The sequence below is a fragment of the Cervus canadensis genome, chromosome 3 (genome assembly GCF_019320065.1).
Source record: "Cervus canadensis isolate Bull #8, Minnesota chromosome 3, ASM1932006v1, whole genome shotgun sequence".
Lineage (NCBI taxonomy): Eukaryota > Metazoa > Chordata > Mammalia > Artiodactyla > Cervidae > Cervus > Cervus canadensis.
Genome location: NC_057388.1, coordinates 81,187,688 through 81,212,244, shown reverse-complemented (window position 1 = coordinate 81,212,244; position 24,557 = coordinate 81,187,688). Strand labels below are relative to the sequence as shown.

At 39.9% G+C, this 24,557-nt stretch overlaps 1 protein-coding gene across 1 annotated transcript in view; it reads right to left on the bottom strand.

Annotated features, from left to right (window-relative positions):
- CPED1 (cadherin like and PC-esterase domain containing 1) overlaps window positions 1-24,557 on the bottom strand; it is a 313,542-nt gene that overhangs the window by 27,833 nt on the left and 261,152 nt on the right. The window contains exons 17-18 of the mRNA XM_043463564.1: window positions 23,853-23,970; window positions 12,689-12,825 (exon numbers count right to left, since the gene is read on the bottom strand). Coding sequence (XP_043319499.1) covers window positions 12,689-12,825; window positions 23,853-23,970 — 255 coding nt within the window. The remainder of the gene's footprint in view (window positions 1-12,688; window positions 12,826-23,852; window positions 23,971-24,557) is intronic.

The window sequence follows — 24,557 nt, the reverse complement described above, 5'->3', positions numbered from 1 at the left end:
GACAATTCCTTTAATGCCTCTGGATAAGGTTTAATTCCTTCTTCAGTTCTTCACTCTTTCTGTTGAGATTTCCCTTTGCATTGTGTGCTGCATGCTAAGTTGCTTCAGCTGTGTCCAACTCTTTGTGACCCCATGGACCGTAGCCCACCAGGCTCCTGTCTATGGGATTCTTCAGGCAAGAATACTGGAGTGGGTTGCTGTGCCCTGCTCCAGAGGATCTTCCTGACCCAAGGATTGAACCCACATCTTTTATGTCTCCTGAATTGACAGGAAGGTTCTTTACCACCAGCGCAACCTGGGAAGTCCCCCTTTGCAATAGTCATACACATATTTTCTTCTGATTTTAAAGTGGTCACTGCCATCACTTGTCAGGCACTACTGCATTCACCCATCCGTAATGAATTTAGTGAGGCTCTGCAAAGGTTTATTCTTTCATGGTAAGTGTATTCAAGTAGTAGTGTGAAGAAATCCAGAAGGCATTCTCGTTCAGAATTTCCCTTCCAATCACTATTACAATAAGCATCACCAAGCTCAACAGAGTGACCTAAGATGTCAAGGTCCCATTCACTGATCCTCTAGGTCAAGTTCCATCTGGAGTGTCAACATCCCAATATAAGAAAAATACTCTGTGAAATCACTTGAAATTCTCCTTATTGGACTTGACCTGTAACTATTTGTTTGTTTTTCTGGTCCAGAATTCTGATTTTTAAAAGGGAACTCTGAATAATCAGAAAAGCTCTTCACTTCAGAGACTAGTAAAGACCCAACTTCATTTGTGTTGTTAATAGTTTGCTCAGGCTGTCATAACAAAGCAACACAGACTGGGTAGCTTAAATAACTGACATTTATTTTCTCATGATTCTTGCCTAGTAGTCCAAGATCAAAGTATTTGCATGAGGACATCTCTGCTTGACTTGTAGATGGTTATCTTCTGTGTCCACATATGGTCTTCTGTGTATGTCTGTGTCTTAATCTCCTCTACTTATAAGGACACTAGTCATATTGGAATAGGGCCCAGCATAATGACCTTATTTTTCCTGGTCAGTCTCTCAGTCATGTTTGACTCTCTGTGACCCCATGGACTGTAGCCCCACAGGCTCCTCGGTCCATGGGATTCTCCAGGCAAGAATACTGGAGTGAGTTGTCATTTCTTCCTCCAGGGGATCTTCCTAACCCAGGGATCAAACCAGGTCTCTTGCATTGCAGGCAGATTCTTTACCGTTGAGCCACCAGGCAAGCCCCCATTTTCCCTTAATTACCCCTTTTGAGGCCCTGTCTCCAAATACAGTCACATTCTCAAGTACTGAGAGCTAGGACTTCAAAACATGAATCTGGTTGGGTAGAAACACAATTCAGCTCTCAATACCAGTAAGAGACCTTGGCAACCCAGTTGAGCTAAATTTCCACTACAGATTTTTCTTACAGATTCTTTCCATCTCAGTATCAAGATGCAGTCCCTCCTAGCGTTATCTCTGGGCAGCCAGTAAGATCACTGGGCGTCTGTGCTGTGGGCTATAGAAGCTGAAGAAAATCCAAGTAGCTGCCTATTCCTAAGAGAAAACATATTTTCTAAATGTCCAGTCTTTTCTGTGGGGTTGTAGGAAGATGCAGCCCACCAATGAATGACAGAGGCAAAGAATCTGTTTTTCAGAATTCTTAGATACTGTTATTTATTAACCAGATGATCTTAGACAAATTATGTGACTTCTTCATGGGTTCATTTCTTTCTGTATAAATTGGGGAAAATAATGGCAACACCATAGAAGACCTGAATGAGCTTTTAAATACTTATTTCTGGCACTCAGCACACAAGAAGTAAGAGCCAGCATGAAGGCACAGGAAAGCCAAGAAGCGTTTTGGAATGCTTCTTGAGCGCCCTGCAGTGCACCGCTTGTTGGCTATTCAGTTGCTAAGTCGTGTCCAGCTCTTTGTGACCCCACAGATTGCAGCATGCCAGGCTTCCCCGTCCTTCACTATCTCCCAGAATTGGCTCTAACTCATGTCCTTTGAGTTGGTGCATTTCTAGGCACTTGATTTTATTTTTATATGACACCAACTTAGTGCCATCAGTTTGCTTTGTTTTAATAGGAACTAGCTCATATGATTTTTTTCTTACAAGCATTCTGTAACCATCTTGGATTTCTCATTGATCCAAAATTTAGGAGAGGGAGCTTCAGTTTCTAAGTGGCTGCATTTCTGTATTGCTTTGTGTTACTGTAGTGTATACTTCGGCTGTTAATTGTTGGTTTTATGTAATATGTACTCTGGGATCAGTTGGCATGTGAGATCTTAGTTCCCCGACTGGGATCGAACCTATGCTTCCTGTGGTGGAAGTACAGAGTCTGAAGCACGGGGCTGCCAAGGAAGTCCCCAGGCACTTTAAATTCATTAGCTATTTCAAAGAAAAAGTCAGTGAAGATAGGAAGTGCCTAAATCACAGCATCCTCTCTCTTGTCCTACTAACCCTGTTACAGACTCTCAACAGGGCTTGGAGGTTGCTGGTGAAGCACACTCTGAATCAAGCAGACTGACAACCTCTGAACAGTCCCTCATGTCTTCACTGCTCATCAGTAACTAACAAGCTCCAGGGAGAAGGAAGGGGCATCTGCAAAATACCACCGCCATCTGCAAGACAAATTCTAAACTGCAAACAGCGAGATAGCATTTTTTGAATCTAGTAGACACAGCTCTGACATAGAAGACTATGTTCTAGAGAATTATTCTATCCCAGTGCCTTTCTATTCATGAAAGATAGAAATGACAAATTATAACTAAGATGTAAATGCACTTGTGAATTTAAGATTGCTGGTTCTGTAGAGAAAGCCGTTTTGGGAAGAGGTTAATTGGTATTCCTAACTAAAAGATTTCTAACTTCAAAATATCAGCTTTTAAAATGCACACAATTAGAAAATAATACCAGGAATAAGAGTGGTTCTTTTCAGCCACATGATTCGTATTTGGTCTTTACTTAGATCATACAACTTGGTGAATTTTTCAAAGGAAATGAGTAGGTTATTTGTTTTCAACTTCCAATGTAAAGGGTCTAAATTATGATAACATATATGTATAACTAGCCATACAATTTGTAAAAAAACTCTTCTTTCCTGTGAAAATTACTGCTTTATACTAGCATGCCCAGGTGTTGGCTGGCAGATGCAATCAAAGAAGAAAAAGTACAATTAACCAATATGCAATTATAAAAATAATCAGTTAGCAATAAAATATTAAAATAACTGTTTCTTCTCCCTACAAATTTTTTTTAAAGCTCCAATGATATTAAGTACCACAGGGAGAAGTTTTTTCTTTCTTTTTTTTAACTGTTGAATTTCAAGTGTCCAGAATACTGCCTAGAGTAAAAATCAACCTTATATATTGGCTTCTTATGTGAATTAAAAAATCAGTCAGCAATAAGGGCAGCAATTAGATTAAATCCTTGTGTTTAAAAGCATTTTGAAAATTCATGCAAAATTAATCAGCTTAAGTAACTTTACTTCTACCTCTATAGAACAATGGACTAATAGGGAAGGATTATGCATTGGCTCAATAAAACCCATCACAGGAATAACGTTAATAATATTTTGGATTCCAGTAGCAGCTTTATTCCAAAGATTGAATGGCATTTTCCTATGCAGCATCTCTCTTCTGGTCCTGGGGAGTCTACCGCCATCAAGGTGGGCTCTGGAGAGGAGCAGAAACATCTGTGTCTCAATGCGGCATGAGAGGCTGGATATCAGCTCATCAGCAGGAAACAAAGATGTGTTTAGAAGAGTTTTGCATCTGTTGCTATTCCCCAAACTTGACATGCAGGATGTCATTGAAAAGTATAAGGTCTGGTGTTTTTTCTACTATATTTCATACCGCCATGGACTCTAAGACCTAGAAGCACGCCTTGTTCTTAGGCTTCATTAAAGCTTGCGCTTATTTTAAAAGTCTTCTTAAAAACCATGCAATGGTTTAATTATCTTTATTTTCTTTTCTAAATTTCTCAACATGATATAGTCCCTGCATTAGGTGACATAGGCTAAGTGCTATTAACAAATAGAGCCTTGAAATGTATAGTGGCCTAAACACTATCGACGTTTACTTCTTCAGGAAAATGGTCCAGGTGGTTCGAGGCAGGGGCATGTGTGGGGGCAGGGAGGTCATTCAGCGTCCCAGGATGAGTAGACCTGGCCTTTCTCAGCTACAGTTTCTGAGAACTCACTGGGTGTTGATATCTAGCCGGGGGAGGAGTAAAGAGCTGCCAGGTTTCCTGTGGGTCCACCCTGAGGGATGGGCCTGTCACTGCTGCTCACATACCATTGGGTAAAACCCAATCATACGGTCACACACCTGACTGCAAGGGAGACTGAGTGTAGCCAAGCTTTGTGCCAGGAAGCGAAAGAAATGAGTTTGATGAACACCTAGCTAGTCTTTACCACATTCTCTTACATGCTAAGTCTGGGGGAAAAAACCGCTAAATTCAGATTTTCCACCTGTGAATTAGCAAAAGTATGAAGTATATGGAGGGCTTCCTTTGTAGCCCAGTCAGTAAAGGATCTGCCTGCAATGCAGAAGACCCGGGTTCAGTCCCAGGGTCAGGAAGATCCCCTGGAGGAGGAAATGGCAACCTACTCCAGTATTTTCGCCTGGGAAATTCCATGAACAGAGGAGCCTGGCAGGCTACTGTTCATGGGGTCACAAAACAGACCCAACTAAGTGACTAAGCAACAACATGAAGTATATGAACGGCTAAACTTATCATCCATATGATGCATAAAAGGACTTCTACTCTTAGAGAAACTGGTTCTCTGGGACAAATATAAGCAAGAACAATCATTTATCAGTGAAAATGCAATAAACACTTTCAGAATTTTTGATTAAAATATAAAATAAAGCAATTTTCATCCTGTTTTGTTTCATCATGAATAAAGGGAACTAATGATGATGACACCTACATATGTAAATATTTAACTCCATTACCTCCTTTCTCCAAACTCACCAAAAGTAACAAGGAATAGTTAGCAAAGCAAGTTATAAAGAAATGAAGAGGAGCAATGGGGGCTCACTGTGATAGCTCAATATAAAGGTCACTTGTTAGGGTCTCAGATGCTTCTGATCTGTTGGAGCTGGGAAGGAAGTGGGTATATGTAGAATCAATAGACGGGGGAGAAAACCTTGATTTAAAATAATTTTCCTTCTTTCTTTCTTTCCTTTTGCATAGGTTCTATCTTCAATATTCACAGAAATGGGGATATTTCTTCAGAGCCAACAAAGTGCATGCAAATGCCAGCACAGATTTCAGCCAGTTAATTGGAGCCCACTGGAACCTTCCAAGAGGGGAAATTATATAGGAGCTCCTTGTCCATTAATCCTGGCAACACCTACTTACTGTGGAGCTCTCATCGTGGTAAACAACGGAAATGAAAGTGAAGTGAGGAGTAGTCTTATTCATTACATCTAGTCCAGGGCCAAGCATAGCCTATACATTTAGAAAGCTCCACAGTGACTCCCATGAGCCTCATGATTGAGCACCACCACTCTCATAAGATAACTGCCAAGTGAGGTAGTAGAGGGTGAGTCAGCTCTGATATGAAGCTGAGACTGATCAGATGGCTAATGATATTTAGGGCAGTGTGAAAATCAAATTCTACAAAAGCATTTCTCTATGAAATGCAATATGATTGCAATGAATGCTTTTCAATGATGCATTTTGATCAAACTGGCTATACATGACCAACCAAATTGCTCTTGGGGTCAAGAACAGATGAAAACTGACATAGAGACAAGTCACTTTAAAACACATGAAATTTGGCAAAAATAAAAACAAACAACAATATCACCTAGACATGGATAGTCTAGCTGCTTGGAACAAAAGTACCTATCTATTTTGCCCTTGCCTCTGTATTGTGGGCTTTATGTGTATGCCATCCTTTCCTGGTAAGAGTCAGGTACACTCCTTTCCTTCTATTCACCTCTTTTTATTGAAACTGACAAGCAACAATGAATTGTGTAACCATAATGGAATTCACATATTAACCAGAACATATTATTATAAGTTGGGTGTACTTCAAATATGTAAACACCTTTAAGTTCAAGACAGTACTGTACTTGCAAACATTGCTTTAAAAATGTAAGTTACATTTCCTGTTTTAACAGCTGAGCTTAAATGCTTTCAGTAAATATTGCCTTTTTATATTTTCCTTTCTTAATTGCACTCTTCTGTCAGGTATTTTATTACTGAGTAATAAAATTACTGAGTTTGTCAGCTGAACTATGTTTTCAACTGACAAACAAAATAAAAGCTCATTTTATTCAGTTTGGTCAGACTCCTAAGTTTTTTCAGTTATAAATTTCATTCTCCTTCTAAACGATTTCTTATGTATTTTGCACTGTGGATTACAAAACTATGCTCTGATAAATTTTTATAACTGTTCCATTCAAAATTTACTGAGTAAGAAAGAGGTGTGTATGTATTTAGAAACATTCATCAGAGTACAGTTTAACACCTAGCTTATACTTTTTCAATGGATTTTGCTTTGACTCAGCACAATGGTACATCATAAAACCTATGCGTACTTACAAAAGCCTTCAAATGAAATAATTCATATTTGAATAAATTTAGAGTTTAAAAGGGCTCTCATATTTACCTCCAGACACGAACAAGTATGTCATAGAAACTGATACAAGCGCTCTGAGAAGCCCTGAGTCATCTTTTCTCAGAGACCAGCCTCCCGTTCATAGAAGTAAAGGCTAATAACTGTATAAAAGTTTGGCCCCCCTTACACATGGAGTGCAGTGACATTCCTGGTCAAAGCTACAAGAAACTTGAACCACCTCTTAAACCCCAATTGATTCGTGTTTTTTTCCTTCTCCACAGGTGGGCCTCCATTTCCAAGTATAGCTTTCCACTCATCAATGTAAAGCAGTAGTAAAATGATGTCAAAGGTCATAATAACAACATAAGGAAATTCAACTGAGAAAAATGAGTGCTTCGAGATTTTAGAGAAAGTAGAACACTATTTAAAGGCCTAACTTTCCAATAAGTCTCACAGGCCCAGTCAAATTCTGTCTCCTTTAAATTTGGTTCTTTGGAGAAAGACAACTCAGTTTAATGTATTTCCTTAAAGGTCGTCCTGATTGAAATTTAAAATAAAGTTCTGTTTTTTGTAGCACAAAGTATATTTGCACTACTATACATGTTAACAGTGACATGTTGGATTCTCACTGTAAAAAGTCTGCATTTTCCATAGTAATTGAAAGCCTTCAAATGAGAAAGGGCACTACACCATTAGAAATTGCATGTCTAGGTATGTCTCCACTTTTACACAATCCAAGATGCATAAATTGGAGCAAATTGAACATAAGTAACTCAGAATCATCTCCATATACCCTTCACTTGCTTGGTTCCTGCCCATTATCTGTTTCCTCCATTCTCTGTTCCCTCCAGTAAGAGAAAAATCAAAGGAAGCACAAAGCCTGAGTGATATGACCCTCATTGCAGGTTCTTTTGAGAAAAATGAAGATCTTCATTTTTTTTTTTTTTCTTTCTAGTTCAATTAAACTATTTCAAACTCATGTGATTGGTAGATTGCTTGTAACTATCAACACCACTCTGCCCAGGCACTTTCTCTTTCAGCAAATCTTCAAGACTCTCCCAGTCCAGGTCAGGTGTCAGCCTCTGGGCTTTCTCCAACCTCTGCAATGATTGTGTTATACTGTAAAGATCACATCTCTCTCATTTGTCTTCTCCTACTAGATATCTGGCACCTTGGAGGATCCTGCTGTGCACACCTAGAACGGACTCACAGCTCAACAAAAGCCAGGTAAATGAATAAACAAGGTGACAGCCCACAAGTTAGAAAAAGTGGTCTGGGCTTAACTGTGTTAAGTGATCAGCTGGATTCCACTCTCTGATAACATGTCAAGGAGAACTGAGATTGCAACGTTTCTGACCTGGGGCATCAGAGTTACTCCGATGTCTTCAATGAATTTAAAAAGTCACTTCATTCCTAATAGCCAGTCAGAGGCACTTCCTGCTCCCTGCTGAACTTAGGCATTTGTAAACTGAATTTCTGTATAATATCACTCAAATAATATGTTTCTTTTCTTGAACGTTTGACATGGCAAAAAGTGCCCCCTACCGACACCCCCCAAAAAGTTGAGCATTTATAAAAAACTGTTTGTGTTACTTCTTTTTCTATTTTTGTAACGATATGCTTTAACATGTACTGGACTGGCCAAAAGGTTCACTTAGGTTTTTCTATAACATCTTATGGAACAGCCTATGGTAAAATCCAAATGGAACTTCTGGCAAATCCAACATTTGTCTTTGAAATAGAATGGTAACTATAAAAAGTTCTGGGTTGGATGAGAAATTGTCTCAGTAATGAAAGGAAAGAGTTTCAAGATCACAAGTATATTTACATTTTACTCTGAGAGAATGAGAAATAGATATGCAGGGACAATATTCTGTTATCAAGCCCTAGTCATAAGTGGAGCTTTCTGCAAATAAGTGTTATTTCATAGTCGTAATCGTGAATGTTGACACGACCATCTCTGTGCTGTGTGGTATATGAGTACATAAACCTGTCTGCACATTACCAAATCCTGTGATTCGGAATACAAAAGGTCTTTCTATTTTTGTCTGCTTTTCATCTCCACTACCTCTGCCCAAGTTCTGATGTATACAATTCTTTAAAATAGAAATTTTTGGATTTAAAAAGGTGCTCACTATTGTAAAGATAAAGGTAATACACACATGTATCCCCTGCTTTCCAAAAGTTCAATTTATGCCACTTCTTTTTATAAAAGATCTATGTTAGGACAGGCTTTTTTCCTAAAAGCAAATGTCCTCTTTAGGTTTCTTTTGGTGAGCAAAAACAGGTACTAACCTAGGAATTTCAGGAAAGCAAAGAACTGTAAATTGAACTTTCAGAAAATGGGGAGTACTCTTCAGCTTCATCTATTTTGATTTACCAAAGACTTCATTGGAGAGCTCTACTTGTGGATAGTGGAGGAAACCTGTATGTAAAAAGATATCTTTACACTTGATCAACCAGAATTTAGGCTTCCCAGGTGGTGCTTGGGTAAAGAATCGGCCTGCCAATGCTGGGGACACAAGAAACGAGGGTTCAATCCCTGGGTCAAGAAGATCCCCTGGAGAAGGAAATGGCAACACACTCCAATAATCTTGCCTGGAAGATTCCATGGACAAAGGGGCCTGGTGCGCTACAGTCCATGGGGTTGCAAAGAATCAGATATGACTGAGCACGCGCGCGCACACACACACACACACACACACACACACACACATAAAACCATAATTTACTCCGTGAACTGGCTTTGTGGCCATGTGACCTGGGCATTCACATAGGGTCTCTGTATATAAGGGTCCTGTACTTGCTTTCTGGCTCTGCTTTTGCCTTCTCAAAATTCATAATAATTATTGACCACAGGATCCCGCATTTCCATTTTGCCCCCAGCTTGGCAGTACATGTGGCCAATCCTGTCACCATCCCACTCTTCCCCGACTCCCTTGCACTTACGTAATCACTCTTAAGGCTTGTTGCTTCCAGAAATTTTCTGTATGTAAGCATGGAGGCATTAGGTTTTACGCTGATGGGATTATTCTATACATATTCTTTACTTTCTTTGCCTCCTCAGTGTCGATGATGGAATTTTTCCATTAAGCAGCCTCTGCCTCCCTGGCACCCACACCCATTTCTTCCTCTCCACAGTCATGCTCCATACTGCTTACAGGATGGTTTTGCTAATTCTGGTTGTGCTCTTCTGATAAAAATGTACAATACTCCCCTGTTGTGTATAGAGTAAATTAGCATTCTGGTAAACAAAACAGACCAGGATACTAATTTAATTGGAGCATGGTCCTAGCATTAGGACCATGGTCAGTGTGTTGGTATATTTGAGTTTCTAAGCTTGCATGTCTGAAAGACACTTCTGGACCCAAATAGTCACTAAAAGAAGCCCTGGCTGGTCTGTGTGGGGATCCCCTGATCTGAACACATGCCTTTATTTTCAGTTTTCGTAACACCATCTCAAACAGGTAAGAAGAAGATCTTCCCTTTTTCCTATCATTACTTTGTAGAGTTGCTGATAATTTGCCTTGAAATGAACAAAGACAGCATTGTGGTCTTCATGCTTGTGTCCTCCCGAAATTCACTTGTTGAAACCCTAACCCCATCCCACCCTCAACAGGTGACAGGAGTAGGAGGTGGAGCCTTAGGAGGTAATCAGGTCTGTTATTGTTTAGCTGCTCAGTCATGTCCGACTCTATGCAACCCTTTGGACTGTAGCCTGCCAGGCTCCTCTATCCGTGGGACTTTTCCAGGCAAGAATACTGCAGTGGGTTGCCATTTCCCCCTCCAGGGGATCTTCCCGACCAGGGATGGAACTCATGTCTTCTGGGTGTCCTGCACTGGCAGGCAGATTCTTTACCACTGACCCACTGGCAAAGCCCCCATCAGGTTTAGATGGGGCCATGAGGGTGCAGGCTTCACGAGGGGATTTGTGTCTTTATAAGAGGAGGAAAGCAGTAGAGCTCTCTGTGTCTCTTGTGTCTCCGGCTCTGGCTCTCTCTACTTAATATGTTACAGTGTCAGTCACTCAGTAGTGTCCTCCTCTTTTGCAACTCTATGGACTGTAGCTCACCAGGCTCCTCTGTCCATGGAATTCTCCAGGCAAGAATCCTGAAGTGGTTTGCCACTTCCTTCTCCAGTGGATCTTCCTGACTCCTGATTCAGGGATGGAAACCTACTCCTGCATTGCAAACTGATTCTTTATCATCTGAGCAAGGCAGCCAACACAAAGCCAGGAGGCAGAGTCTCACCAGAACCCGACCATGCTGGCACCCTGAGCCTGAACTTCTCAGCCTCCAGAACTGTGAGAAACAAACGTCTATTTAAGACACTCAGGCTAGGGTAGTTTAAGACAGAGGGAAGAAGGTGTTTCACTTTTTACAAAGTTGATGAATCTACAGCATGGGATTAGATCATAAAGATTCACAATTTTTTTTTTTTTTAACAGATGAACAAAATAAGCCTGAGAAACAGTATGTCCTGCCCAAAGCCACAGACTTTAGTGATGAATTTTAACATTTACTTTCAGTTTAATATATGGTGACATCTTGGAATCTTCTTGAAAACTCTAAATTCTGAGGTCAGAATGATATTCTGAAAAGGTGTGAAAAAAAAGGTGTGACTTCTGGGCACCCCTGGTGGCTCAGACAGTAAAGAATCTGCCTGCAATGCAAGAGATCCAGGTTCAGTCCCTGGGTTGGGAAGATGTCCTGGAGAAGAAAATGGCAATCCACTCCAGTATTCTTGCCTGTAAAAGTCCATGGACAGAGGAGTTTGGTGGGCTACAGTCCATGGAGTCACAAAGAGTCAGACACGACTGAGTGACTAACACTTTCACTTAGAATCTTCATGACCACTATAAATTCTGAGGTCAGAATGATATTCTGAAAGGGTATGGAGAAGTCTGACTTCTTAAATTAACAAGTATTTTCATTGCTTCCAGTCCTACGTTTCTAAGATATGGAGTTTGGATTGTCCAGATTGGTGGTGAAAACTGCCTAAATTGTGCCAGCTCACATAGATGTATGATCACAGATGAATTACTCTCTGAACTTCAATATTCTTAAGTAGAAAACAGATATAACAATATTTACTGCACAGATTTATGATTAGGAATAAACAAGATTTTAATGTATTCATTTACTTAACAAATATTTATTACGTGATCATTATGTATCAAATTCTTGTCTGGAGAATTCCATGGACACAAGAGCTGGTGGGCTACAGTTTATGCAGTTGTACTACAATCCACACAGTTGCAAAGTCAGACACAACTGAGTGACTAACACTTTCTTTTTCTTTATGATTCATAGAGCATCTTTAAAAAGTTGGTTTTTGAAATCAGTCTTGCCTGTGTGTGAGAGCTTATACATAGTTTGTAAGGAAATGTCCATCTAACTAAAAACTACTTTAAAATCTGGAGAAGGATTACTTACTTCACGATACCCAAGCATCTCAGTCTATTCGCCCAGTTTGCACGTCCGAGAACTCTGCTGGAATCTACCTAGTCAGAGCACGCCTAGCAAGGAGACACCACATGTCCAAGAAACCAGCTTAGAAGCCGCACTAAAGGAAAAGCAGTCTAGCGAGGTCCACGCAAGACCTGCCCGGGGATGTGAGAGAAGATCAGGAAGGTTAGCATGTGAAAACAGTGTCATGCCTGGGGTGAGCTGGAGCAGAAGTCTTACACGCAGAAACATTCCACTGCCTGTCTGAGCCACAGATGGCCATTTCAACTGCAGAGTCTTGTGAGAACTGCAGTTGACAAGGCCAGCTGCTCGGAACCACCAACTGTCAGTTGATGTGGCCAGCTCTTACCCATGTGTGCTGAGAAAACCAGCATGGGACTGGGTCAGCACAGGACACGATTTTAATAGCCTCAATCTGTCAAGTAGACTTCTTTGGAAACAATGAAACAATTGAGCATTTTGAACAAGAATCCTTAAGGCTCTTCTATGATAACGCATCCATTCAAAAAGTCAAACTGCATCCAGTAAGTTGTCCTCTGCAGACTGAAGGAGCAGGCATGGGTCTAGGAGATACAATTGTGTGGTCCTCAGTTCTGCAGGCGGCATAAATGAAAAGTCTCCCCTGAAGAATCCAGAACCTACCTTCCTTCCTCCCAGGCACTGCTGGAGTTGAAGCTTGGTCAGGACACCGTATTGGCAGTGGTGGGGCTGCCAAGTGACTTCTCTCCAGTCACAGGTCCTGTTGTCTGAACAACTAAGGCAAGGCACGATCCACTGGCCTGAAACAGACAGCAAAACTTCTTTGCTGCAGTTTCTATGGGTGAAGTTACAGTTTGCAAGAAAGTCTAGAATTCAGTGATGGATGGCACACCATTACAGAAATCACAGTGAGGAGACCACACTCATATAAACCCAGGGGAACCAGTGCATGGCTTCCTGCCAACCAAACAGAATCACATCAGGTAGTCATGTTCTGAAATAACGCAGTTCATGCTGAAGTCAAGTACGAATTCTGTGCTGTGAAAACACATGCTTATAAAAAAATTAAAGTGTTTGGGTACTACTCAATTGCTATTTATTTTCAAACAGTACATGAGGTCTTTCACAGGACTGAAGTCTATAGGGAGTCACTGACACTGATGTAGTTGGCCACACATATTTCCTAGCCTAACACATGCTCAGTTACCAATCCAACAATAATTCATATTCTCTGCTATCAAGAGCTTCAGTATATAATAAGACAGTTCTTTTAATATTCTGATAATTTACTGTTTTGAAGAATAGTCTTAATTTGATATATGGCCTTTTTGCTGTGAATCTCTTCACTTCTTTCTAGCTCTGTTGCCTTAATTTTTTCATCTGTTAGGAGTGTACTATTTTTCTCACACAATTGGTATGAGGATTTAATGGGATAGCATAATTAAAGCACCCAGCACAATAACGTATCCTACTCACCTTTGTTACTAGCTAACTTCAGGCACAGAGTAAGGCATAAGCTTTGGCCAATGTTTATAAGATAAATGAATATCCTTAAAAAGCTGCATGTAAGAGCTTTCTTATTTTATGGATAAAGTAACATGTATTCAAATGTTGCAGCTTTTAGGGTGAGTGGACACATTAATAATTTATTAGAAAATATCAAGACATAATTTGGATTTTTAAAAATAATTTTATTTTTGGCTGTGTTGGGGCTTCCTTGTTTTGCTGGCTTTTCTCTAGTTGTGGTGCCTGGGTTTCCCATTGTGGCAGCTTCTCTTGTGAAGTGAGGGCTCTAGGGTGAACAGGCTTCAGTAGTTTCAGCTCTTGGGCTCTAGCGCACAGACTCAATAGTTGTGGTGCTTGGGCTTACTTGCTCCGCAGCGTGTAGGATCTTCCCAGACCAGGGATCGAACCTGTGTCTCCTGCATTGCAGGTGGATTCTTTACCACTGAGCCACCAGGGAAGCCCCTGGATTTCAACTTTTGTTTTCTCCCATTCATCTTTTCAGAAATGGAGACTGAATCAGCATGTTAAATACAGAGCAGTTATTTGTGTTTTCTGTGGAGAACACCGTGACGTCTCCAGCAAACATCCGCTGTACCCCAAAGATCTCGCTGATGGTACTGCTTCACGTTTTTCTTCAAAATATGGAGGAGCTAAATATTCCCGGCTACTTTTTGAGTTACAAAGGAAAGTTTTAAACAAATTTATCCCTTCTGGCTTTGATTTGTGGTTCTGCTAACAAAAGTATCTGGTGTGACGTTAATTTTGCGTGCATACTAGCCACTTCAATCGTGTCCAACTCTTTGCAACCCCATGGACCGTAGCCCGCCAGGCTCCTCTGTCCATGGGATTTTCTCAGCAAGAATACTGGAGTGGGTTGCCCTGCCCTCCTCCAGGGAATTTCCTTGACCCAGGGAATTTTCTTGACCCAGGGACTGAACCCACAACTCTAGCACTGCAGGCGGATTCCTTACTGTTGAGCCACCAGGGAAGCCCGTGACATTAATTTTAGAGGGAAGAATTTCTACTTTCAGGGGATGGTAAAATACACTTTGCATTTCATGACTCAGGAATGTCAGAATTGTGTATGTGAGTGTTTGTGTGGGTGGAAATAGTTACAAATAATAAAATACAGAAACCAGATCTAGTTTATGGCTCTTACTGGTGGATCCCAGAAAGGGAAAAAGTATGTGTCTATTAAGAGAGAGAAACTGGGAGAGACAGAAGAAAATAGAAGGGAAAGGAGATGAGAACAGCATGCCTTCCAAGGAAGACAAGAAAACATACAGCAGAACTGCTTTGGGGCAAATTGTGTCAGCAGGAGCAGGAAGTTGAAATACAGGACAGTCCAAAAGCAATGTGGACTTATTTATTCCTTTCACCATAAATTTTTTTCTTTGCTTTGATTTTTAAACTTAATGAGAATTCCAGAAAACTGCCTTATTCAAAGTCCCCCCTTTAAGTAATATCTCCAAAATTTCAGGTCTGTTGAATGACCTTCCATTTCTCTATATACATATCACTCTCTATCCAGGAGGATTTTAATACATTATTGACATATTTACCCTCTTAGGTATTAGGCATTCTCGTTAGTAAAATAAGATAATGAAATAGATATCTAAAAAGAAGTAGTTATTAAATATTACTAAAAAAAGAAATAGTCAACATTTTTATAGCACCTCTCAGATGTTGGATACTCTGAGCACTTAAATACACTAATTTATTTAATCTCAAAACCACCCTATTACCCCCATTGCAGTATTAACTGGGGCTCAGAAAGGTTAAGTAACTTGTCCAAGATCTTTCAACTAGGAGGCGGCTATATATTAATTTTTTTTCCCTTTTTTATTTTTTTAAAAAGTTTTTTCCATTTATTTTTATTAGTTGGAGGCTAATTACTTTACAATATTGTAGTGGTTTTTGCCATACATTGACATGAATCAGCCATAGATTTACATGTGTTCCCCATCCTGATCCCCCCTCCCACCTCCCTCCCTATCCCATTCCTCTGGGTCTTCCCAGTGCACCAGCCCCGAGCACTTGATTTAAAATATACAGGATTGGAGCTGAAGACTATCCCAGAGTCCATGCTCTTAATTGTAATGTGAAACTTCAAAAATCATCATCAGGTGAAGGGTTAACTTACATGTACAAAATTACTATTTATACATGTCAAAAGCTTAAGAATCGGTAATTCATAATTGAGTAAAAAGAGGGGAACTCAAAGAACCTGGGCTTTGGAGACAGACACACCTGAGCTCTGCCTCCATGGAGCTCTGTGGACCTCGGGGCAGTACCTTAAAGTCATCTGAGGGACTTCCCTGGTGCCTCACTGGTAAGGAATCAGCCTGCCAATTCAGGAGACAAAGGTTCAATCCCTGGTCTGGGAAGATCCCACTTGACGTGGTACAACTAAGCCTGTGTGCCACAACTATTGAGCCTGTGCCCTAGAGCCCACAAGCTGCAACCATGAGAAGCCCGGCAGCCCCAGAGCCTGTGCCCTGCAACAAGAGAAGCCACCGCAATGGGAGGCCAGCATATCAAAAAGGAGAGAGTCGTCCCCGCTGACCGCAACGAGAGAAGAGCCCGTGCAGCAAAGAAGACCCAGCGCAGCCAAAAGTAAATAAACAAATTTTTTTTTAAGTCAGCTGGAAAAGTTTTAAAATTCCTCACGCCCAGGCTGGGCCCTAGACAGATTACATCAGAACCACTGGATGTGGAACTCAGGCATCAATGTAGTTTTAAAAGCTTTTCGGGTGATTCCAATATGCAGTCAAGGTTGAGGACCATTGTTTATCTTGGAAAAATTACTTAATCTTTTCATGATTACACTTACTTCTCTATACGAAAAAGATGTGTAGCATCTGCCACAGCGCCTTTATACTAGATGTTGATGAATATATTTGACTGCCCTCACCCCACTTCACCCTAAGCAAACCGTGGCAATTCAGAATAAAGACAACACGGGGGTCAGAGTTGTCTGGCAGGTTCCATGGGAGCAGATAAGATGTGAGGAGGTATTTGTGAACAGATAAGATTCAGAGAGGTATAATGGGTGATTTTAAGCGAAGAGACAGACCTGACAGTAGTGAGACTGAGGAAGTGACTGTTGTCCATGACAGACTGTATATACTGGGGAGAAAAAGAAGGTCTGGTCAGTGAAAGGTGTTTCCAAAGATTGGAGATGTAGAGCATAGTATTAATACTACTAAAAGCTACAACACCAAGCATTTGGGAGCAGTGTTGGGTTGTGAGTGGCAAAATGAAAACCGTTCTCCATCCAGTTGTTTGTTTCTCCATCCAATTCTCTTTTATAATTCTTCTGTGGTTTTCATTCAGAATATTCTAATTCTGATTTTGCCTTGATATACAGAGTTTGTAATCAATAATCCACTTCCTTCACATATTTGTTTGGCTCCTAATACAGTTTGATTTAGACATGGCGTTCAGTTTATCCTTGGTCAAAGAATTCCTCAAGAAAATCTCCTTCTGAAAAAGTCTTTTTTTTTTTCATAGAGATTTTGTGGGTTGTGGATGCAGTAGGAAAGGGCCTGGGATCACCTCTTTTCCATCCTTTTCTTTTAAAGTGAGGATAACTGAGACCCAAGATGCTAAATGATGGAAGTAGGATAGTGTCAATGACAGGGCTGGGCCAGAATTGAAGTCTCCAAAGTGCTGATCCATTCATCGTTAGGTTCAGTTCAGTTCAGTTCAGTTCAGTTGCTCAGTCATGTACAACTCTCCGTGACCCCATGAATCGCAGCACGCCAGGCCTCCCTGTCCATCACCAACTCCCGGAGTTTACTCAAACTCATGTCCATCAAGTCGGTGATGCCATCCAGCCATCTCATCCTCTGTCGTCCCCTTCTCCTCCTGCCCCCAATCCCTCCCAGCATCAGGGTCTTTTCCAATGAGTCAACTCTTCGCATGAGGTGGCCAAAGTATTGGAGTTTCAGCTTCAGCATCAGTCCTTCCAATGAACCCCAGGACTGATCCCCTTTAGGAAAGACTGGTTGGACCTCCTTGCAGTCCAAGGGACTCTCAAGAGTCTTCTTCAACACCACAGTTCAAAAGCATCAATTCTTCGGTGCTCAGCTTTCCTCACAGTCCAACTCTCACATCCATACATGACCACTGGAAAAACCATATAGCCTTGACCAGACAGACCTTTGTTGGCAAAGTAATGTCTCTGCTTTTTAATATGCTATCTAGGTTGGTCATAACTTTCCTTCCAAGGAGTAAGCGTCTTTTAATTTCATGGCTGCAATCACCATCCGCAGTGATTTTGGAGCCCCGAAAAATAAAGTCTGACACTGTTTCCACTATCTCCCCATCTATTTCCCATGAAGTGACAGACCAGATGCCATGATCTTAGTTTTCTGAATGTTGAGCTTTAAGCCAACTTTTTCACTCTCCTCTTTCACTTTCATCAAGAGGCTTTTTAGTTCCTCTTCACTTTCTGCCATAAGGGTGGTGTCATCTGCATATCTGAGGTTATTATTTCTCCCGGCAATCTCAATTCCAGCTTGTGCTTCTTCCAGCCCAACATTTCTCATGATGTACTCTGCATAGAAGTTAAATAAGCAGGGTGACAATATATAGCCTTGACGTACTCCTTTCCCTATTTAGAACCAGTCTGTTGTTCCATGTTCAGTTCTAACTGTTGCTTCCTAACCTGCATACAGGTTTCTCAAGAGGCAGGTCAGGTGGTCTGCTATTCCCATCTCTTTCAGAATTTTCCACAGTTTATTGTGATCCACAGAGTCGAAGGCTTTGGCATAATCAATAAAGCAGAAATACATGTTTTTCTGGAACTCGCTTGCTTTTTCAATGATCCAGTGGATGTTGGCAATTTGATCTCTGGTTCCTCTGCCTTTTCTAAATCCAGCTTGAACATCTGGAAGTTCACGGTTCATGTATTGCTGAAGCCTGGTTTGGAGAATTTTGAGCATTACTTTACTAGCGTGTGAGATGAGTGCAATTGTGCGGTACTTTGAGCATTCTTTGGGATTGCCTTTCTTAGGGAATGGAATGAAAACTGACCTTTTCCAGTCCTATGGCCACTGCTGAGTTTTCCAAATTTGCTGGCATATTGAGTGCATGACTTTCACAGCATCATCTTTCAGGATTGAAATAGCTCAACTGGAATTCCATCACATCCACTAGCTTTGTTCGTAGTGATGCTTTCTAAGGCCCACCTGACTTTACACTCCAGGATGTCTGGCTCTAGGTGAGTGATCACACCATTGTGATTATCTGGGTTGTGAAGATCTTTTTTGTACAGTTCTTCTGTGTATTCTTGCCACCTCTTCTTAATATCTCCTACTTCTGTTAGGTCCATACCATTTCTGTCCTTTATCGAACCCATCTTTGCTTGAAATGTTCCCTTGGTATCTCTAATTCTCTTGAAGAGATCTCTAGTCTTTCCCATTTTGTTATTTTCCTCTATTTCTTTGCATCGATCGCTGAGGAAGGCTTTCTTATCTCTCCTGGCTATTCTTTGGAACTCTGCATTCAAATGGGAACATCTTTCCTTTTCTCCTTTGCTTTTTGCTTCTTTTCTTTTCACAGCTATTTGTAAGGCCTCCTCAGACAGCTATTTTGCCTTTTTGCATTTCTTTTCCATGGGGATGGTCTTGATCCCTGTCTCCTATACAATGTCACGATCCCTGTCTCTTGTACAATGTCATGTTAGGTTAGAGCAGCCCAAAATCATCAGTTGAAAATGCAGTATGGCCCCCAGCAATCTCTCTGGTAGCACTTGCAGAAAAGCCACAAACAGGTTGTCATAATACATGTATTTTTATTTTTAAAAGCTGAATTTGCTCAGTGGGTTCATGTATTCAGAGACTGTTTTTAAATAGATTTTTTTTTTCCATAAGAGGGTGGCATGCTGGGGACACACATGTGTTTCTGCCAATGATATATTATTTAATAATGCTTTGAAGGGCTCAGTTTTCCTCAGAACCTTGAGTTTCTAACAACATGTGTATCCTCTTTGCCCAAACACTGTCTCCCCCCATAAGTTTGTTGACAGCTAATTTTTCACAAACTGAGATCTTTGGCCATTTGCTGCTAAGGCTGAAGAAACGTGACCAATTGCATGCACACAGATCCTAATATGGGTACCATTAGTTTGTGAGCATAAAATCACATGCACATAAAAAAGATGCCTGATTGGGTCTCTGAAAACTTAGCCCCAGTGGTTCATACTACCATATATTTATAGTCATAACTCTTTGCATTTTTGTATTGCTTAACAATGCTTTTTTATTGTGAGTTAGTAACACTACTTGAAATAGACATCTGTATAACATCTGCAGGACTGGGGTTTCTTGACATTTTAAATGATTCCAGCTCACCAAAAATTGTCAAAAAGGAGGGCATACATTCTATGCTATATATTTAAACAATGAATGAATCAAAGCTGTGATTTCTGAAATAAAATATGACATGTGTCATAGTGAATAACATTCTGAAGAATGAAACTACCTTTGGGGAGAAGTTATTTAATTTATCATTATAGCTTTATATTTAATGCAAGTTAGATTTCAGCCATTTATGTGTATTGAATTGGGTAATATAACGGAGAAAAGAAGTTAAACTTTGTGATTTAGTGAGATGTAAAATCATATAAACAATAGCACTAATTCCTGACTCTATAATGCTATAAAACAAGGCAGTTTTTAATTAAGAAGGAAAAAAATCTATATTTTCAATATTATTAGAATTATTAAAGTATAAGTTGCTATATTTCCCTCCAAAAAGATACCATAAAAGTTTCTGTTCATATATTATAAAATATAATCTAAACCATTTTCTTTAAAGGTAATTCTTGTTCAGTGATCATATAAATTTCTGTCTACAAATTAGAAGAACTATTTTTTCTTTCCTGGGAAAAATATTTTATTCTTAGGTTGTATGTTATAGTTAAATTATTTCAAAATTCAACTTAACAAAAATATCACTCAAAATTATATTAGCTGGTGTTATTGAAAGAACATTTTTCAAGGAGAAAAAAAATGGACCCAGTTCTGGCAGATAACGGAAATGTGCTGTGAAAATAAGGTTTGGGGACCATTCTATGACCGTATAAGCTAAATCTAGAGCACCCAAAATAAACATCCTTCAGTGTCATCTAGTGTGACAACTTCTTTCAACAGAGGGGAGTCCTACCATTAAATCATCTCCAGGAGTAAAAGAGAGAAAAAGAAAAAAAAAAAATCCATCCTTGCAAACTTATCTCTGAACTCACTCATTTACATTGAATCTTTAGGTCTCTAGCACCTCAAGGGTAGAGGGGTTACCCTTGGTTGATTTCACAGTCTTCTGTGAAAGAGAAGAGAGCTTGAATCTTGGTTTTAGTTCAGCAACAATTTTTAAATCATATATTAGACACTGAAAGATGAACAAGGTACAATCTTTGCTCTGGACACACTTGAAATCTCATGCAGCCTTCAGGACAAACTTATGACTGATGAGCCTTTGACATGTTAATACACCTACCCTGTGCTACAGGTACATATACTCATATGTATATATTATTTCCATCATAAAAAATAAAATAAGGATAATTATATAAAAATAAAGGTACATATATTCTCATCTTTACTGGCTTCTTCCCTGTGCTGTTTTGTACCTCTCTCCCCTTGCTCGGCTATATTATTCCCCTTTGAAGACTATTGATTAGAGAGAGAGGAACATGTGAATCAGACACCTGAACCATTATGAGGTAAGTGCTATTTGGAGATATGTGCCTAGGATATTCTGGGTGCATGTGAAAGTGTTAGTCACTCAGTCCTGTCCAACTCTTTGTAACCCCATGGACTGTAGCCCACCAGGCTCCTCTGTCCATGGAATTCTCCAGGCAAGAACACTAGAGTGGGTAACCATTCCCTTCTCCAGTGCATCTTTCTGAACCAGGGATCGAGCCCGGGTCTCCCTCACTACAGAGATTCTTTACCATCTGAGCCACATAAGAGAGAAGCAAATCTGGGAGTGAGGTGGTACGGAAAGACTTCCTGGAGAAGAGGATGTGGCATCAGGAGAGCTGGCATCAAGATGGGAAGAAGACTTTTAGGAGCAGGGATCAGCATGGACAAGAGCTGGAGTCCTACAGCTGATTATCAGTATGAAATGAGGTCCAGAATCTGGGAGGAGTTAGGAGAGATAGGATGGGTCAGATTATTGTCAGGTTGAGGAATATGGGCTTGATTGAGGAGTCAATATTTGTTTTTTTTTTCAAAGAAGCCTAACTACTCAAGTTCCCAGAAGGCTCCTGTTTTATGGCAGCCTCTGTTGTAAGGACCAGGTACAGAGACAGCCTCAGTACGGGGCCTGGCAAAAGTTACTATAAATTTAACAGACAGAAGAAACTGCCACTTCTTGAGGAATCTCAGTAATGTACCTTCAACTTTTTATTGAAGAACTTTTGACTTGGTTCAGTAGGAGGAATTGAATTAAGTTGTTTTATGGTTCTCATAAATTGTCATCTGATTAAAAAAAAATACCTAGACACATGGATGTCTCCTTTGTATACAAGAGTATATATCTCATTTAGCCGAGAATCATAAATCATACCACCTGACACACCATAATGGGTAAATCCCTCTCTACGCACTGTCCGTAATTTATTATTTAGGACACATGTTTCAGAACTGAGAAATGCCCACGTTTGTTAGCCGTGCATGCCAAATTGCAATTTGTCCCACCCGTTTGTGAAACTCTTTTCCCATTCAAGCTGTAGTGCGAAGTTCATGGCAAGGGTAGAAAAGCTCCTGAGTGTTTTCTCAGACTTTTTAGATGAAGGGAGACCTGGGGTCTGGAGGCCGGAGCGTAACCAGGAAGCGCAGAGGAGATGCCCTTTGCTCCTCTTACTGCCTTGGAGGTATTTTTAGTCCCAGTTTTGGCTTAACCTGAAAGAAGAATGCTGGGGAAGGAAAGAAACAGGAGAAGTGGACAGTGCCTCCAAAGTGTCTCATTCCAGATCTGCCCTCGGTTTAGGCAGAATTGAATATTGCAATTTGAATTGTTCAGAAGTGGATCTTTCTATTTATTTACGTTTTTGTTGGAGTATAATTGCTTTACAATGTTGTGTTAATTTCCGCTGTACAATGAAGTGAATGAGCTATATGTATACATACATCCCCTCCCTCTTGGCCATCCCTCTCACCCCATTCATCCTGCCTCTCTAGGTCATCACAGAGCTCCGAGCTGAGCTCCCTGTGTTATATAGCAACTTCCCGCTAGCTATCTATTTTACACATGGCAGTGTATATATGCCCATGCTACTCTTGCAATTTGTCTCTCCCCTTCCCCTCTGTGTCCACACGCCCATCCTCTACATCTATGCCTGTATTCTTGCCCTGCAAATAGGTTCGTATGTACCATCTTTCTATGTTCCATACATATATGATATTTGTTTTTCTCTTTCTGATTTACTTCACTCTATATGATAGAGTCTAGGTCCATCCACATCACTATGAATGACCCAATTTTGTTTCTTTTTATAGCTGAGTAATATTCCATTATATCTGTTGATGGACATTTAGGGTGCTTTCCTGTATCCCAGTGTTCACTGTAGCACTGTTTACAATAGCCAGGACATGTAATTTGAATTCGACATTTCAATTTCCCTGCCTTTACCATGTTCAATATATGGGAGACAATAGTGACCACTCCCAAAGATTTTTTTTTTTAACTTGAAGAAATGATATAAAACTGAACCTCTATCCTTTGCAGTTCTTTGGGTTCACAAGGTCAACTTATTTTGTACATACTCTGTAGAAATTATAATGTTAAGTGAATTGGTAGCATGTGATTAACTGAGATCCCCTGTCCCCATCCAGCTTACAGCCTGGGAACACTGACATCAAAGTCAATTACATACTTAATCATTTAATGGGGTTGCAAAGAGTCAGACACGACTTAGCAACTGAACAACAATGAACAACAATCATTTAAATAATTGTGGAAGCTACAAAGGAAGAAAAACACTGGGTGCTATGAAAATATATAGTAGGGAAAACAAGTCAGAGGCTCAAGGGAAGGCTCTATGCTACGACTTTTTGACTGAGATCTATGGTGAATATGCATTAAACTAAGGACAGAGCAGAAGGTGAAAAGAAAAGCATTTGATTAATCAAGATATTTCACATAAACAATGCATTTTAATTCATTATATGTGTGGCAGTTCATACTAATTAAAAAGCACCATATCACCTTGATTTTTTTTTTAGAAGACTAGCTTAAGTAACCATCTACTATTTATGTATATTAAGGGATTTTTTTTTAAAAAAGAAATGATATCCAGTGTAATAGTTACCTTTTGTATCCCCAGATGGACAAGTCTTTAGTTCGGGCTGTGAAATGGCTTCAATGTAGTCAGAGGAAATAGGCTGTAACCCACAGGTTTCCTCTGGCTGAATCAGCAAACCACAATCCTGTATTAAAATGATAAAAGTTAGCCGTCATAGTAATTAACCTGAATTATAGTAATAAAATCTCAAAAATAAGACTTTCTCTGCCAAGTAACCTTTGTGGATAACAAGGAGTAATTCATGTTTACCGTTCTCTTGATATTTATTCGTCAATAGTTGTTTTTACTATTAATAGCTGCTTCCATTAGGGGATTCGTATAAATTCTAATGATAATTTAATCTTTATTTTGGCATTGATTGTCATGTTATTGCTCTGCCAACCTTTAAAGAAATAGATGTCAGTTATTTTAAAAAATATACCTTTGTGTTGTTTACTCATTGAAAAATATAGTATAATAGAGGACAATACATCAAGGGGAGAAAATTCGATGCTGTGAGAGAACAAATGGGAAATATTTGGGGAGAATGTTAATTTAACAGATGCATTTCATTTCAACACACGTTTTATTTAAGATCTATGATTTGCTAGACATGGAATCAAATAAGCATATTTTATCTAAAATATTTTACATATTTATAAAAGTAGGTAACAGCTCACTGCAATGAAATTCATTAGAGAAGAGGCATGTTCTGCACCAAGCAATGCCTTC